Below are 19,259 nucleotides of genomic sequence, written 5' to 3' on the forward strand. Positions count from 1 at the left end.
CCCAGTTGGAAGCCTAATTTTGGATATTGCTTAAGGCAGATTGCATTCTGGTTTTTAGTAAATTTATGGAGGCCGAGGAGGTCCAAAGGGAGACGTCATCTGCGAATTTTGCTGTGGTAACTCTTTCTTTATTTTTGTTAATCTAAGAAGATGTCATTTATCATAAAATTGAATAGAGTTGGCGATAAGATGTTTCCTTGTGGGGTGCCGTTTTCAATGGGGTGAGTGTCGGATAGGGTTTGATGAGATTTAACAGTGATATGTCTGTCAGTTAGGAAAGAGTGAATGAAGTTTAGTATTCTCCCATTGATATGATTGTTTTCGAGTTTTTTAAGAAGGCCGTTATGCCAAACCATGTCGAAAGCTTTGCTGAAATCTATAAAGATGGCAAGGATGTATTGTTTCATTGATTGCGCTGTCCTAATGTCTTGTTCTAGGTGAAGGATGTGGTCTAATGTTTGTCTGTTATTTGTGAAGCCGCTCTGGTCTGGGCTGATTAGTCTGTTTATGGAGATGTGATGCTTAAGTCTATTATTGATAATTGATTCAAGGATTTTGCATATGTGGGAGGTTAGGGATATGGGGCGGAAGGAGTCGGGATCATTGGGGGGTTTGCCCGACTTCAGGAATGGAATGATTTTTGCGTGTTTCCATGTTTGTGGTGTTTTTACTGTTGACCATATTTGGTTGTAGAGTTGTAGTAATAATTGTTGTATTTGAGGTGGGATTTTATTTAGTATTATGTAGCTTATGTTATCTAGTCCTGTGGCTGAGGCTGTGTGCATGTAGGAGTTCATGTATATTGATGGTTTTATTGATGGAGAGATGGGCTAAGTCGGGGCGCTTTTCGTAGGGGGGGGGGGGGGGTGTTGATTGTGTCTTGGAAGGAGGGGAGGTAGTTGGCGGTGCTGCTGGTCTTGGCAAAGTGAATAGCTATATGATTGGCTTTATCTTTATTGGATGGGCAGTTTTTGAAGTTGGGTTGGACTGATTTTCGAAATGTCCCTTTTAGGGATTTAAGTTTGTTCCATATTTTTCTTGAATTGTTTTCGCCAAATTTGAGGGTATTGCAGAAAAGCTGCCAGTGTTTTTTTCTGGCCGTTTTAATGAGCTTTTTGGTATGGTTTCTGAGATGAATGAAATCAGGAATTTTTGTTTTATCTCGTTTGCTTCTATTTAGGGCTCTTTTCCTTAATTTTCTAGAGTTTTGGATGTCGTCGTCCCACCAGGGGACTGGGTTGTGGGAGGGGGCGGGTTTGGTTGTGGGTATGTATTGGCTTGCGATGTCGTATAGTGTGTTGGTAAGGTTGGTTTTGAATGTGTCTATGTTTCTGTTTTGTATATTTTGGGGGTCTGTTTGGTTACATAGTTTGGTAAAGTGTTGCCAATTGGCTTTTTGGAAGTTGAATTTTATTTGCTGGGTGGTTTCTAAAGGAGGTTCGTTGGTGGTAAAGGGGGATTTGTAGAGAATTTAGTTTCAATCTTAATGGGGCAGTGGTCACTTCCCCAGGTGTCGTTATGAACATCCCAGCTAATTAGATTGGACAATCTGTTAGTTATTAGTGATAGGTCGACTGCGGTAGGGTTTTGTAGCCGGGATATTGGGTATCTTGTGGGTTGGTGATCGTTGAGTGAGATGAGGTTGGCCTTGTCTATCCATTCTACCAGAAGTCTCCCGAATTTATCAGTATAGTTTGTAGTTCCCCAAAGCGGGTGGTGTGCATTTGGGGGTGTTTGGTGGGCGGGGTCGGTCTTTACGTAGAAATTGGAATTCGGGGATTTTGAAGTCTTTTTTGGATGAAAGTAGGGTTTCCTGGAGTGCAATAATGTGGGGTCATATTTTTTTAAGAGAGATGAGAGCTTTTAGTTCGTGTCCGTTGGCCCGAAGGCCATTACAATTCCATTGGATGATGGACATGATTGGGGGTTGATTGGAAGGGGGGTTGTGCTGGGGGGTAGGGATGGACTGGGGGGGTAGGGGAGGTTAAATGTTAGGTTTTTAGTTTGAGGGTAGCTGTTTGGAGAGATGCAAAAGACTTCTGGTAGATTTTGGAGTTAGTAGCTAGTGTGTGGAGTTTTTTGGCGGTAGAGTATTTCAGAAGAATGGCTGCGATTATATATTCGACTAGTTTGTTTGTGTTATGGTGCAGTTTTTGTGGAGTGATGTTTGCGGAGGGTGTGGACTTAAGTTGATGTATTTTGTTTGTTAGGAATTCCCTTCTGTGTTTGGCGATATGGTGTACATGTGGACTGGAAGTGGGTGGGGTGGGGGAGAGATTCGTGTAGGGGGGGGGGGGGGGGGGGTATGGGATGAGGGGGAGGGGTATGTGGGGAGTATGGGGGTAGGGGTTTTGACTGCTAGCGGTTGTTTGGGTATGGTGGATGTGGGTTGGGGGGGGTGGTAGGAGAGCTGTGGTCTGATTGTTGTTGGGGAGTGTTACACTTACTTACTTACTTACTTACTTACTTACTTACTTACTTACTTACTTACTTACTTACTTACTTACTTACTTACTTACTTACTTTGGAGATTTAACGTGCGCTTTCCGACTGATGCGTATTTCGCACACGGGCCCGGCCAGGCCATTAATTGTGTTTCCGAAAGGGGCGAAAGTGGTCTGTGCAACCCAAGAGGGGGCTTTAGAGGTTGCTTATATAGAATTTGGGAATTTTGAGATTTGGAATAGATGCCGATGGGGTAGGGGAGGAGAACTAAGGGAGCTGGGTATGGTGGATGTTTGTGTGTTTATGTAATTTTGATTTGGTGGATTATAGTGTTTTTAGATGCGTTTTATTAGTTCCGTTTTGATTAAGAATACGCCTAAGGCCTTGAAGTTTTCTAGTTTATTTTGTGGGTTTAGTATTGCTTCTAGAGTGAGAGCCTTGTTTAGATTGAGGGTGGTTTGTAATGCGGCTCGATGTGTTAGGTAGTGCGTGCAGTAGATGAGTGCGTGTTCTAGGGTTTCTAGTTGTTTGCAGTGTGGGCAGTTACCTGTAGTATGTTTTTTTAAATTTTTTTTTAGGTGGTTATTTAGGTTGGTGTGTCCTGTTTGGAGTTTAGTGATTACTCTGTCGATTTTTTTGGATGGATGGAGAATTTTTGGTTTGGTTAGTGGTTTGCTGAGTACTTTTTTGATTTGGCTATTTGAGTTTAGATATAGGTTATGCCATTTTTTGGTGATTTTTTGCTTATTTACACTTTTAATTTCTGATTTTGAGATGGGTAAGTTTAAGCTTATTTCTGGGATTTTGAGGGATAGTTTAGCTGCCTTATCGGCGTTTTCATTACCGTATATTCCTACGTGGGCGGGTATCCACAAGAAGGTTATTTGTTTGCCTGCCTTAGTTAGGTCGTTGGAGCTTTTAAGTATACGTATTAGATTTATTAATTTAGGTCGGTTTTTGGTATTTTTGTTTTGGAGGGCTTGCAGTCTACTTAGGGAGTCGGTAAGTATTAGGATTTTATTGTGTTTTTTGGATTCTTGACTATGGAGGGCCGAGGCCATGCCCATTAGTTCTGCCGTGAATATTGATTGGTTGTTTGGGAGTCGGAAGGATAGTGTGGTTTTAGTTGGTTGTGTGGTATGGACTCCAAAACCGGTGTGTTTGGAGGTCGGATCTGAAGATCCGTCCGTGTAAATGTGACACCAATTTGGCCAATTTTCGTGTATGTATGCTAGTGTGGTGGTTTTAGCTATGTTTGGGTCGGTTTGTTTATTTATTTGGCTAGCTAGTGTTGTGTCTATTTTGGGTATTTCAAGTTTAGGGGTGAAGATATTTGATTGTTTGCAGTTTTGTTTAAGATTTTTAATTTGGTGTTCATTGAGGTAGTTTGTTATTCTTTGGGATATTGGGGTAAGTAAGGGGTGTTTACGAGCTAGAGCTTGGTTTTTGGGGCTGATATTTTGGTTTATTAAGTTTTGGATTAGAGGGTTTGATTGGGATGCGGCCCAGAAATTTAAGCTTAGCTGTTCCCTGCGTAGACTTAGTGGCATTTCTCCTGTTAAGGCCTGAAGTGAAGTGTAGGAGGTGCCATGTTGGGTGCGTGTAATTAGTTTGAGAGCCTGATATTGTATTGAGTCAAGGTTTTTTTTGTTTTTTTAGATAGAGAGTTGTTTAGAGTGTTACACTTACTTACTTACCGATATTTTTACTAACTTATATGTGGTATACCATGGGTTTGGGTAAGTTGACCAATCACAAGGTTAGGTTCTGTTGACCAACCATATTAGGGATTAACATTTATGTGAATGTTATTATAAGGTTTGGAACTATTTGGATGTGTATCCTTTGACGCTAACTCGCTGGCAGATGAGATCTATTGTTTTAGATGATTAGCACTAGGTAATTAGGGTGCTGTCTAGACTTATTGAATACAGAGGTAATTAAGTGGTGGAGACAATGTTATTTTAGGGTTATGTTTACTTAGTTGGATTATGGGGATTAAGGTTTGTTTACATTGATACTTAGACACCCAAATCAAGTCATAGCTTACATGGCATTTAGATGAACAATATTTCAATAGGGATAATTATTGAATGTTTTGATTTACGTGACAAAGTATTTATGACCAGTGATAAACCTCCCCACCAACAAACAGCCCCTTTCGTCATCAGCCTGCCCTACATAGGAACTACCAGCCATCAGATCCGCAGACTACTTAAACATGAAGCCAATATAGACGTCGTGTTCCAGAGAGGCCAGACAATTCAGAACCTCCTCAATGCCACAAGTAAACCACCAAGCACACGCCACCAAGATCCAGCTGGTGTTGTGTACCACATAGTGTGTGAATGCGGCGACTCATATGTAGGTGAAACTTCAAGACCTCTCAACCAACGCTTAAAAGAAAATCTTGCCTCTGTCCTAAAAAAAAAACAACTCTAAATCTGCTATCACTGACCACACCCAAATCCACCCCAGCCACAATATTAAGTGGGACAACGTCAACATCTTAACAACAAACCAGAAAGACTTCAAGCTCAGAAAATTTAGAGAAGCCATTTGCATCAAAAGAATTCAGCCAGCCATAAACAGAGATCAAGGATACTACATCCCTCCAGCTTACCAGCTCGCCAAAACAACACTGAACTATTATCTCCCCACTGGCTTCCCATACATTCCTTCTTAGTAATCCTTGTGTTAATCCCATACCCATCAATTACTGTACATCAAACCCATCTCTTGTATAAACTTGTCTTATCATAACTACCTAATCAATCAGTGTACATGAACCTTATCTGTTATATAAACATCTATCTATTGTTATGTATATATATCATGCTCATACCTAGTTTGTACGTCATTTGCTTGATATCGGTGTTAGAATCTACACCGAAACGTCGCTCAATTGTAATAAAGAAGTTGCTCATCCATAACAATTTTGTCTTAGAAAGTATTTATGGTTTAATACTTAGTTGATTTAGAACATTCTATTCCTTTTTTGGGTTGATTCCCACCCGGGATTCGAACCCACAAAGCCAGAGTGAGGCACCTAATTGCCAGCACACAAAGTCAGCGATCTAACCCACTCAGCCACCACAAAATGAAAGTCCGACACCTGGTAGTCTAGATCACGTACTTTGTGTACCAATTTGACGAGTGTAAATTGGCACGGCTCCTATGGCCGAAAGTCAGTGAGGTACACAAAACACGTGATCCAGGATACCAGTTGTCGGACTTTCATTTTGTGGAAGCATCGGTGGCCGAGTGGGTTAGATCGCTGATTTTGAGTGCTGGCGATTAGGTGCCTCACACTGGCAGTGTGGGTTCGAATCCCGGGTGGGACTCGACTCAAAAACGGAATAGAATCTGTACTTTACTAAGAAAGTGTTATCCCGAAACATAATATTTGTTACATTTGACCACGATCTAAATGGTATTGTGTGTTCAAAACATTATATATTAGATTCCCAATGCGCATGCTCTAATGTTAAGATAACACAGCCGTGACAATGCAGCATTGTAGGTATGTGTATGTCTGTAACAAAACTGGGTTTTATTTAGTAGTGGTCCTATCTCAGGGTGACAACTGTAACTTCATAAGAACACAAAACGTTGCTTCATTTGGGCTGTCTGTTTGCTATCAACAACTAACCCAACATAGCTCCTTTGTCCGTGGTCGTACTTACTGAATTGTCAGTTAAACACCACTTGGCGGCAATGACGGAACTTCTTTTATCCCTTATCATTTATCTTGATGATAGAATAGTTTCATAATAAACGTTTTTCGCCAGCGGGAATGGAACCCGCGATGTCCGCACTGAAGGCTAACGAACGGAGTCTTCTGATACGCGACATGTTAGAAATTGTATGAAATTAACAACTAAATATTTACTTACATCAGTACCAATTGCCTATCCGTGTTTGAACTGCGAAATGTGTTTTATGCAATTTTTATACAGATTGTTACTCTAAGCATTCTAGTATTTTTCCAGTACTTGTGATTTTGTAGCTTTTCGTTCAACGAAATGAACAGATAGAAAAGAAATTACTATAATCTTGATCAGGGCTATATTTGCTCATAAGTAATAATTAGATGATTGATAAAAGTGCTCGAGTTGGTCTAAAATGCTTGGTATACTTGCCCCGGGACATGCATTTCATAACCCAAATCGGCACAGTGCGAGGTGCATGAGCTGAAGGCTCGGGAAACACATTTCGTGTTCTTCACGCAGGGTCGATTCACACCGTGTTCTCACAGTTGATCATAGAGTTCCTGAGTATTTTTCAAAACACCTTGAACCAAACAATGTTTTTTCCAGCATTTAAGTTGTCATAAATGTTGGACGTGGTCTAATCAATACATAAAACGTTGCTACATTTGTGCTGTTTAATGTCCGGCAACTAACCCAATAACAGTGGCGAAGGCGGTTACATGACTGTGGAGTGTATGTATACACTAGGAAAGACTCCAATACGGCAGCGACAAGCTAAGCATACCGCTCCGTGTCAGAACCTAGACTTTGGCCGATTGTCTGTCAGTACATGCTAGCTAAACCTGTCAGTTAGATCATGCGGAGCACCCTCTGATAACGACATTTAATCTGTCAGATATATTTACATGGTCCACAACACCACATTGAAATACATGGCTTTATAGTGAGTCTTGGCTTCTGGAGAGTGTATTTACCTTCCTTATAACATGTATATATTTCATGTCTACCAAATACGGACATTGAAATGTGTTAGCGGTGAAATATGAATCCATTTTATCTTAATGTTTTTGAATTTAACATGTATTGTGGACGAGATTTTTTGTTTTGGTTTTACCTGTGCGGTTGTTTATCCACCTATTTACCTAATTATTTATTCATCATCAGTATTTTCTTATTTATTATTCAATTAGGTATCACTCATTCATTAATTCGTTTTGTTTGATTGTCTTATCTATTATGTATTTCTCCTTGAATATATTTATGTTCTCATTTTCAGCCTTAAGAGAAAGGTCGTTCAACCTGGCGATTTCTCAGACCGGCAGCGATGGTGGTCCATCCGGGTGATGTATTTGACGATGTTTCTCAGCAGTGTGACCTTCACCTTGACCTTATCTTCAATATGGCCATTCCTGCAAGTGGTATGTACTCCAATTTCATAATGACGTGTTGTGTTTGTGAATACATCACCAGAATAGAAATACATCTTACCATTCTTAGCGCTTGGAACCGTTTCTATGCTGAGGCAGGTTAGACGAAGCATACAAGAAACCTTCTTTTGGCATTTGACGCCTTTTTGACTATTTAGCACTCTTCTCGGTCGTGAGAAAGAAATACAATCTCAGAAGAAAAATACTCATGTATTTCAATGGGTAAAAGTAAACTGTCATCGATAATTCTATGATAATACGGTCTCTGTATGAATTCGACTTAAAAGCAACTTTAAACACACTTAATATTTTGTATATTTCTTTACTGCGCGATGCGTTTCGCGATGAGATGAACAAAAATGTATTAATTTTATAACACGATAAGACATTATTCTTGTTTCTGAGTTAGTGAATGCTCTCTTTTAACATATACATCTGTGTGAAAGACTGAGTTTTTTAGAGTTGAGAACAGTGATATTTTCATTGTAGTGAACATAACACTTGATATTTCACTGCAGTGAACATAACACTTTGACGGAACTATTGTATACTATTGTAAACAAGAATGCGTACGTGTCTCGCCCGCACACAAACTGTTGACGTCCCTTTAACGTTAGTTCCACATAGGCAAAGCAAAATAATGACAAATGGTCATTTATGGAGTTAATATCACTTCTTGTCGTTTGTTATTCTCTCGAAAATGTTTCGCTTTAGGTTGTTGATTTCTCATTTAACTCGTCAATCGAGACTGTTCGTTTCGCAAAACTTGAGCAACATGTATTCTTTCGCTTCCACCAGCGGTCTCCTGGTTTTCAAGAATATTTTTTGTTAAAGTTGATTTTGTATATAATCATATCGAAATGTATGATGATTTTGTGACCCTAAATATTTTTTATACTTTTGTTTACATTTTGGGAGATTTGGGAGATTTTGCAAACACGAAACTGATTTTTTTGGTCGCAAATACATGGGGTGGTGAACCGTCCCTGTGTGTTAGGTAGGGAGAATTTACGTTTCAAGGTTTTACATTTATAATGAAATAATTTACAAATACACAAAAAGTATATAATGATATGTTTCTCTCATCGAGTGACGGGGGGAAATCCTCCATATTTACATTGCAAAGTTCTTTTACTGTTTTGTATTTAATGCTGAATGCTCTGAAAATGAGTGAGTTGTGGGTCCCAAACGAGTTGTGTATCTTTAAGCGCTGACTGGAAATTGTCAGTAAGATACGATACTTTATCGCTTAATGGAGGATGGGAGTGCAAAAAAAAATAATCCGACCCTGTCACGGACGCATCTCTCGCCAGTTATCTTACATCCTCATGTTCCCGAGATGTCATCAGCTGATCTAGATGTCATTAACTGGCACAGGTGAGCCGGTAGTTTATAGCTGCGTCCTTTGAGCGTGCTCTGATGTTGGGTTCGAGTCCCAGACTCGCCTGGTTAACATCCTGATTGTGGTTTGTCGGAACCATACCCGTGGTCGTTCATGGGTTTCACCAAAGTGTAAATGTCCAAAATGTGCATAACTTTGCGCTCCCAGTTGACACGTGGGGATAGAACAGAAATAATCACCAAAGCGAGTTTATGTTTCATTTGACCCGTGAGGATCCGGGGTGGAATACATCTTCAGCAACCATATTTTATGTCTCTGCACTCGGTCAAATGCCTTGGCAAAGTCAACGAAGAGCATATAAAGTTACCCACCCTTGACACTGAGGTATTTGTTAACTAAAACTTGAAGTATAAAAATGTTATCAATTGTTGAATAGCCCTCTCTAAATCCAGCTTGTTCTTCATTGATTTTGTTGAGGGTATCTGCCCAAAACACTAACCTTTTATTTATTATGTTTTTGAATAGTTTACCAAAAATACTTAGCAGTGAAATACCTCTGTAATTGTTTATATTATTTAAATCACCTTGTTTATGTATTGGCACAATTATCCCTATTGACCATGCATCTGGAAATGTTCCATTTTCTAATATAACATTAAATATAAGTTCAAGGTAAGGTACAATGATATCTGAGGAATGTTTAAAAAACTCGGGAATAATCTGATCCATTCCTGGTGATTTGTTGCATTTAAGATGGTGTATACTCTCTAAAATCTCATCTCTGGTAATAGGGGAATCCAGTATATCATGATGTCAATCACTGGATTGTCTGGTCCAGACTCTATTATTTACAGACCGCCGCCATGTAGCTGGAATATTGCTGAGTGCGGCGTTAAACAACAAACAAACATTATATTTCATTACTGGGGTCTACTGAGCACTGTAGGGTGTGCACCATTTCTACAACATCGAGTGTTAAATCCATATTCATTTACACATACACGAATCACAAATCGCTTTCCCGTGAGAATTCGAAGGTAGGGGCTTTACTTGTTATGCGAGTCGACAAAGTGGATCAGGTGGTCAGGTTCTGTCACTTGGTTGTTTGCATATTGTCGTGCTTTCCATCACCAGTTTTTTGGTCCTGACTGGAGTATTTCAAGGCTGCCGTGATATAGCTTGGTCTTCAGCAACCCATGCTTGTCGAAAGAGGCGACTAACGGGATCGGGTGGTCAGGCTCGCTGACTTGGTTCATGTCATCGTCTCCCAATTGTGTAGATCGATCCTCATTATGTCCATCAGACTCAATTATTTACAAGTGAAGCATTCTTAAACGCTACATTTGACCCCATTTTACCTCACTTCATTCAAGGTTATGGTTAGGTTAGGTTATTTGTTGTTTAACGCCGCACTCGGCAATATTCCAGCTATATGACGGCGGTCTGTAAATAATCGAGTCTGGACCAGACAACCGAGTGATTGACATGAGCATGGATCATTTTATACAAGGATTTACGTGAATACATGACCATGAATTCAAGGGAAGAACCCAACCATACTATGCTTGTAAGAGTGAGTGAGTGAGTATGGTTTTACGCCGCTTTTAGCAATATTCCAGCAATTTCACGACGGGGGACACCAGAAATGGGCTTCACACATTGTACCCATGTCGGGAATCGAACCCGGGTCTTCGGCGTGACGAGCGAACGCTTTAACCACTGGGCTACCCGACCGCCCCTATGCTTGTAAGAGGATCGGGTGGTGAGGTTCGGTGACTTGGTTGATTGCGTGCCATCGTACCCCGACGGCGAGGATCATTGCTCATAATATCAACCTCTGAAATGTCTGATCCAGACTCGATTATTTACAGGCCGGCTTCATACAGCAGAATATTGCTCAATGCGGGGTTTAACAAAAAACTATAGTCATATTAAGCTAACATGCCATTAAATTACTTAAAAATGTTCAAGGCTGCATTAAACCCAACTATCATTGTCAAGTGCGGCGTTAAACAACAAACATACAAACATGTGGAAGCCGTTTAGGCCAACATATTTTTTTCTTGACATTTCAAGATGCTAACGTGAAATTTCAAGATACAGAAGTTGAAAATTCAAGATGTTATGGCGAAATTTCAAGATACATACTAACTTGAAATTTCAAATGATCTTGAAATTTCAAGATAATAAGTTTAAATGTCAAGTTAATACATTAGCATTACTTATAATATAACCTGGCATCTTGAAATTTCAACTTAGTATCTTAATATTTCACGATACTAAGTTGAAATTTCTAGTTATAATCTTAAAATTTCAACTTAATGTCTTGCAATTTCAAGAAAAAACAGAAAAAAAACAAATGGCCCTGAAAGACATTTTACGTTGTAATACTATTCACTGAGATCAAAGGTAACAGGAGCTTGTGTATATTCACAAGAAGGAAATGTCAAGGTATGTTCAGGTTTCCATTACAGAGCCACTGAGCTCTTAATGAGAATTCCGAAGACAGCGGGGTAATTGCCGCATCTTTGTATCGTGTTGTCTTTGTGTCGCACTTTGTTACGCGAGGTCAATTAGATTTGCAACCCAACGTATGCAAGTGTTTCACGAATAGAATCAGATTGACTGAATGAAGTTGTACGTCGTTTTGCGGTATTCAATCCATGTGGGAGGATTACCAATGGCATCGGAATCAGACCCGGGTCTTCATGACGAGCCAACGCTATTATGAGCTTTAACGTTTTTACCACGAGCGTTTCCATAGTCACATTGAAGCCTGTTAAGCCACACTCGCGTGTCAGGTCCTACCGAGGCGGACACCGTGGTATTTGTTCCCAACAAAAGTATAGAACTTATAAAGCAACTCCAGGACATTATGTTAAACGTGTACATGTAATGTACAGAGATAACCGTCATGATTTATCCCAATTTAGATACCCGTGAAGATTCCGGGATAGAACAGGTCTTCAGCAACCCATGCTTGCCGTAAAAGGTGACTATGCTTGTCGTAAAAGGCGACTAACGGTGGTCAGACTCGCTGACTTGGTTGATGCATGTCATCGATCCAAATTGCGTGGATTGTCTGGTCCAGACTCTATTATTTACAGACCGCCGTCATATAGCTGGAATATTGCTGAGTGCGGCGTTAAACAACAAACCAACCAACCCAATTTAGATGTAGTATTTTATCCTTGTATAAAGAAACTGGCAGATATGTCAAGACTCTTGTGCATCTTTCAGAGAGATTTTGTAAAAAAGTTTTTTACCAATGATGTGCATGTTAATATGATTGAAAATGAAAATGAAAATAATCCTTGGTTTCATAACATTAATGATAAAAATAAATGTGTATATATTATGAACGAAAGTAAAATATAAAGCCTTTTAGTCTTAATACTTTTTAAAATGTTTCGAAGAAGGCAAATTTATTATGGTTTTTTTCAATTCTTTTATTTCTTCTGTATTTCCTTTATTTAATTATTTCGTTTGTGTTGTTTAATTTGATTATAGTGTCTTATATGCTAATTTGTGGCTCGACGCACTGTATTTCATATGTATATAGCATGTATACTTTACATGTTCAAGTGAGTGTGACAATTACCATTACTACTACTACTACTACTACCAAAATCGTAACGAATATACATGCGGGGAAATAGGACAATTAGCAGGCTGTTTCTGTGCAGTGAACGCGCTGATTCACATTTGTGATGTGAAGAGATGTCGTGATTTTCCCTTTTTCATATATTTGGATTTTTTATCTTATCTCTGGTAATAAAACAATATTTGTTCCCGAAATTCAGGTGAAAATATTTTAATCTCAGGGTTTACAAAAAATAGAATCGTCCACTGGAGATCCTAGATCTCCTGAAAAAATGAGTTATGGATAAACAATTTGTTGTTTGTGAAACAAATTGTAACCCTAATCCCCTCCAAAACACGCACGCACGCACGCAAAAACAATATTAAAATAGGCGCCTTAGCACTGAGAATATTGTTGATAAAGAGATGTACAATTACAAATAGTCATACAAACAGAGGACCCTGGTACCTTTACATCAGTTCCCCAATGAACCCCTTTCTGTTCAGCTGGACCCATCTGCTACTGCCGACTTCCTGGGATGGGTGGTGGCCGCCTATAGCGTCGGGCAGCTCGTGGCATCCCCATTTTTCGGGATGTGGGCCAACTGTAGGGGACAGAGCAGAGAACCTCTGGTGGTCTCCATTGCATTGGGTATAGGAGCGAACATCATGTACGCCTATCTACAGTCCATCCCGGGGAACAAAGGGCTTCTCATGATCATTTCTCGTGGACTCATTGGCTTTGGCGCAGGTTGGTGCAATCAAATGACTATAAAACGTCAACACCAGAGAATGACTAGTATCGATTATCCGACGAAACAGATTCTTTTGGGTGTAAAAGGCAAATTAGCGAGAACATTATAATTTTATTATGATTGATAATCAGTGACACCAGGTGTTCGCGAAAAGGGTAAGCATACCCTTCCCTACCGGTAGCATTCATAAAATTTGCATTAGAAACTATGTTTGTTGCCTGACATCGCGCAGCAGTACTGCCATGCCCCCTTGGAGTTCATTCCTTCAGACCCGTGAAGGTTCCGGGGTAGAATCGGTCTTCAGCAACCCATGCTTGCCGTAAAAGGTGACTCTACTTGTGGTAAAAGGTGACTAACGGGATCGAGTGGTCAGGCTCGCTGACTTGGTTGATGCATGTCATCGATCCCAATTGCGTGGATCGATGCTCATGATATTAATCACTGGATTGTCTGGTCCAGACTCGATTATTTACAGACCGCCGTCATATAGCTGGAATATTGCTGAGTGTGGCGTTAAACAAACAAACAAACAAACTAATTCCTTCAGTTGAAACTGTGTTGCATGTGGTCAGGCTCGCTGACTTGGTTGATACATGTCATCGATCCCAATTGCGTGGATCGATGCTCATGATGTCTGTCACTGGATTGTCTGGTCCAGACTGGATTATTTACAGACCGCCATCATATAGCTGGAATATTGCTAAGTGCGGCGTTAAACAACAAACAAACTGGAAACTGGATGGCTTTTAGCAATATTCCAGCAATATCACAGCGGCGGACACCGTCCCCAGGCCTTTGCGTGTCGAGCGAACGCTTACACTAAAGTACTCACGGAAATGAAAAAGAAACTGTATTGCTGGATTTAATAATCGACACAAAGGATTACGTAGACCTAAATACGAAATAACAAAACAACTGGAAAAGTACTAGTCTGGATTTGCTAGTTCTATCTCAGTGCTCAATACAAAATGTACTTTACAGGAGGTAATTTGTAGGCACTTTCAACATTCAAAAAAAAAAAAAAGTCCAAATTGACATGGCAGAAACAGGCTATAGGCATTATGCAAATTAGCCTGGAAAAAAGTTATCAAAACAACAATAAAAATAACAGCTATGTTTATGTACATAATAATAATGACATGTAAGTTGTTGTTTGAGAAAGGAATATGTTACTTTTACGTTCTGATATTTTGACGATGATTCACTATCCCACAATGCCACTCACAAATTACTAACCACTGACAAATCACATGCACGTGGGTTTCAAGCACCTGTTTTCACCTGTCGTCAAGGTGTCATAGGTCATGGACATTCACCTTGATCTACTAACACCTGGTTATGCTCAGTTTCACAATAGTCTGTTTTGTTCATATTTTTACACACTTTTACGTGTAAAAAGACATAAAAACCTTTGATACGCTGTATTTGTGCAAAGGTCCAATAAGTACTAATTGAGGTGTTTGAATATTTATGTATTTTGTATATTAACTGCATTTATTCAAAATCTGAGATCGAAAAAAAAGTTTCCGTGAGTACTTTAGGCTGTTCCACCACATCTTGTGGATCAAGTGTTCTGACAATTATTTGTTCGTTAATGATAATTAGTATTATTGGTTACCAGTCTTTCCCTTTTTGGCAATTGCTTCCGGTTTCCAAATTGTCCATTGTTTTTTGTTAGAATTACATAGTCTCCTACCCGTGGCAAGAGTGAGTGAGTGAGTTGGGTTTAACGCCGCTTTTAACACTATGCCAGTTATATCAGCTTAAAGTGGGAGGAAAGCCCGAAGTGATGCAGGTCTCAGACGTTTACCACTTCGGTGAAACCCACGAGCACGGGTATGGTGCTGACAAGCCTAGAAACATAATCGGGGCGAACAGGGATTCGAACCCACAATCATAGGTTTCTGGCGTGGCCAAGGGACGCAACTCTGTACAGCGAATCGCGGCGCCTTAGACGACTGGGCCACCCGCCCGTGGCAAGGATGCCTGTAGGTACACAGTATGACTTGTCGTTAGAGGGGCGTTCACGTAGGTGTTATGACCATGGTGGTTTTGTGTCATTGTTACCGACGGCGTGGGCCATAAGGGTTAGGGATCGATCATTAACGTGCCGCAGTGATAAAACTTGCTTACAGTTGACTGTGATATAAAACCACATAAACGCACTTCTATCGCAGTGATAGATGGCCATTAACTCATTTTGAGTCATTATGCCAATATTGCAGTCTTATAAGTTTTATAAGTGTATACGAATGTACATTCTAACATGAATTTGGAATTTACTCGATTCTGATTGGTCAATCAGAGGCTATTAAATCACAATTAACCCCCTATGATTGAAACAGCTGCGCAATCGGTTCCAAATTCAATTAAGCGCGGTCAAATCTACAGGTAACCTAGCTCTACATTGAAAACACAGTATGTTTAATATTGTATATCTCCTAATTCTTTTAAGCGACCGACCAATACATTTTCATTTTCTGTTGGGCCTGTGAATTTTGTTAGAAACAGAATATTTTTTCCACTGCATACACACGAATCGACCCGTAGCAACCAATGCTTGCCGTAAAAGGCAACTATGCATGTCGAAAGAGGCGACTAACGGATCCGGTGGTCAGGCTCGCTGACTTGGTTGATGCATGTCATCGTATCCCAAATGCCTGGATCGATGCTCATGATGTCAATCACAAGGTTGTCTGGTCCAGACTCGATTATTTACAGACCGCCGTCATATATTTGGAATATTACTGAATGCGGCGTAAAACAACAAACCAACCATACACGCGAATCATGGATTTAGGGTATTGTGACATCCAGCCTGATCTCACATTCTTGCCCGTATCGCGAACACCTGGTGTCACTGTAACTTTACATTGATTCGTCAATGTATTTATTCCTATAATTAGCTTTATTACACGTTTAAGCAACGGGAGAATCACATACAACCATGTTTTGATTAAGGTAAAGTCTCGTTAATCCGACAATCGGCTTTATCCGACACTAATGATGGGAACAGATTATATCAGTCCTGCACTCCGACTCCGACACACCTAATTTGCAACGAATTACCGAAATCATTCATTAATCACTCTCGTTAATCCGACACAGTGATCAGCGTACTCCGTGGTCATCTGCCCGCGAGTACACAGCCCCGTGTTTTGATGCGAGACGAGTCGGCTGGTAGCTGCATATTACAACAGCTGCAGAGATAAACTTGCTTGACAAAAAAACTAAATGATTAATGCTTTAAATAAACAAAACAGGATTAATCACATCCTTGACTGTAATCTGTTTCAGGGAACGTGGCAGTCGTGAGAGCTTATGTAGCAGGGGCCACACACATGTCTGAACGTACACCAGCAATGGCCAATGTCAGTATTTTCCAGTCTATTGGATTCATCCTTGGACCAGGTAATGTCGAATATGTACCATTGAATAAAGGGACAACCTTTTAATATTGGAGTGGTTCCAAGCTCCTCACAGTGATAGCCCGTTTGCGGAGCTCTCTATGGTATCACTGCCACCAATGAAAGCTCCCCACTGTGATAGATGGCTGCAACCATGCTTGGAGTTGAACTCACAACCAACTGTTTTATTTACAATCAAACAGTTGGTTGTAAGGATTTTACAAATGTTAAATGGTTTTTTTCAGCTTTATATGTGTGTAAAAATATTATTTCGGGGTCAAATCTTGGATTTTACATTGTGAGAAGTGTCAAATATTTGTCATCATGTTCATATATTTAAGATAAACTACAAGTAAACTACGAGTCAAAGATCATTCCTTGTTTGTTGACAATGGAATTGCATGAATAAGTTCATTACGGTGAAGGGATGAAGGTTTTGCTAGTGTGTGCCCTGAAGTTGTTTTGATAACACTGTAGGCAAAGTGCACTGGAGGCAATAAGAGAAGACATCTTCTGGGAGGGATGGGATTTGTTTGAAAAGTAATACTAAAAGAAATAATTTGGCATTTAGTTTTACCCCTAAAATTGTATCCTAACTGGACACACAGGATGTCCTGAGAAAAGCAGCTTGGGGTGTATACCTCCCAGGGAGTTGAGAATAATAACTGGAATGCAAACAGATCCACTGGTTGGGCAACACATAACTGTAATATACCACATTTGAACAGATACGAGTACTTGGATAAGTGCGATATATAAAATGAATAAAAATAAAAATTGTGAAAAGCGAATTAATGAATGAATGAAATAAACCCCAGTATGGAACACTCTTCACCCGCTCGATCTGACACGAGTTTCCGTTGCCTCTGACTTTGCATGGCTGTATACATGTTTCTACACTCGGTACTTCTTCATGACAGTTATCCAGGCTGCCTTGGTGCCTATCTGCTGTATACATGTTTCTACACTCGGTACTTCTCCATGACAGTTATCCAGGCTGCCTTGGTGCCTATCTCCTACCCCGGGGTCGTCGAGGTTCCTGGCTTCCACCTCAACATGTACACCGCGCCCGCCATCTTGGGCGCCATATTTTGCACAGTCAACGTTGTGCTACTTTTTGCCGTCTTTCGAGAATTTAAAGTCCACGATGACGTCACCATTACAAACATTCAAAGCTGTAAGTGAATCTTTGTCAGTGTGTGTATGGTTGATTTTGGTTCGGGCTGGAGTCTCGGCGGGGATGGGGGATGGAGTGTATGTGTGTGGGAGGGGGTTGTTGGTCTGCTCTGTGATTGGTTGTTGTTTGTTTAACGCCGCACTCAGCAATATTCCAAATATATGACGGCGGTATGTAAATGTTCGAGTATGGACCAGACAATCCAGTGATTGACATCATGAGCACCCATCTACACAATTAGGATACGATGACATGCATCAACCAAGTCAGCGAGCCTGACGCCCCGATCCCGTTATTCGCCTTTTACGACAAGCATGGGTGCTGAAGACCAGTTATTACCCAAATCTTCACGGGTGTTAGGCTCAGTGACTTGGCTGATTGTGTTTTATCGTACCCGTCGGTGTCATGGATCACTGGTTTGCCTGGCCCAGGCCGGAATTTTTCCGAATGCGTAAAACAACACATGGACAAACGTCACCTATGGCAGATCAAGGTCATTCGCTGACATGTCTACACAGGTCATGAACAGAAGAAAGTTCAGCTTTCGTTTTGTTTTGTTTGTTCTGTGGAGGACAGTCTCAACGCCGAAAACCCGGGTTCGATTCCCGGCATGGGCACAATGTGGAGTCGATTCTTGGTGTCCCCTACTGTGACATAGCTGGTATAATATGCTTATAATGGCGTATAAAACCTACTCACTCATTATAAGTGGTTATATTTGCAAACTGTATAGTTGAAAAAATTATATAGTTATGCCTTCCTGTGAAATTCAATGTTTTTTAACTTGGACAGAACAATATTATGATACGACTGAAATAAATTGTTAGATTCTTGTTGATACTATATATGTTATTATTTTAAATTGATAGAATTTGTTTATTTCAAAATTAGGAATGCTGATTTTCACATATTATCATTATTTTTGGTGTTTGAATTTCGATATTCTTTCGATATAACGAAGTTTGATGCTTTAGGGAGGTTCTGTAGAATAATGGTTCGTCACGCCGAAGACCCGTTTTCGATTCTCCACCCATTTGCAAAATTTGAAATTGTTTGTCATGATGAAAGCGACTAATCGAAATCAGGTTAAAGTTAATGTTTCCGATGTTTACTGTTCGGGTAGCCTAGTGGTTAAAGCGTTCGCTCGTCACGCCGAAGACCCGGGTTCGATTCCCAACATGGGTACAATGTGTGAAGCCCCTTTCTGGTGACCCCCGCCGTGATATTGCTGGGATATTGCTAAAAGCGGCGTAAAATCAGACTCACTCACTCACTCTGATAGCGAATGACTTTCCATCTTCCAGCGTATGAAGAATCGGTCAAGAACTACAAGCCTGATTACTTTGCGGTGATCTACTGCATCATCATATTCTTCGTTGTTCTCTTCATCTTCACGATTTTTGAAACGTGA

General features: G+C 40.3%; 1 protein-coding gene across 1 annotated transcript in view; it reads left to right on the plus strand.

The window, feature by feature from the left end:
- Positions 1-19,259, plus strand: part of LOC139449809 (major facilitator superfamily domain-containing protein 8-like) — a 37,765-nt gene that overhangs the window by 6,585 nt on the left and 11,921 nt on the right. The window contains exons 3-7 of the mRNA XM_071231346.1: positions 7,435-7,576; positions 13,017-13,260; positions 16,562-16,675; positions 17,660-17,848; positions 19,153-19,255. Coding sequence (XP_071087447.1) covers positions 7,435-7,576; positions 13,017-13,260; positions 16,562-16,675; positions 17,660-17,848; positions 19,153-19,255 — 792 coding nt within the window. The remainder of the gene's footprint in view (positions 1-7,434; positions 7,577-13,016; positions 13,261-16,561; positions 16,676-17,659; positions 17,849-19,152; positions 19,256-19,259) is intronic.

Source organism: Haliotis cracherodii, unplaced genomic scaffold (assembly GCF_022045235.1).
Source record: "Haliotis cracherodii isolate W230 unplaced genomic scaffold, xgHalCrac1.p SCAF_8, whole genome shotgun sequence".
Classification (NCBI taxonomy): Eukaryota; Metazoa; Mollusca; class Gastropoda; order Lepetellida; family Haliotidae; genus Haliotis; species Haliotis cracherodii.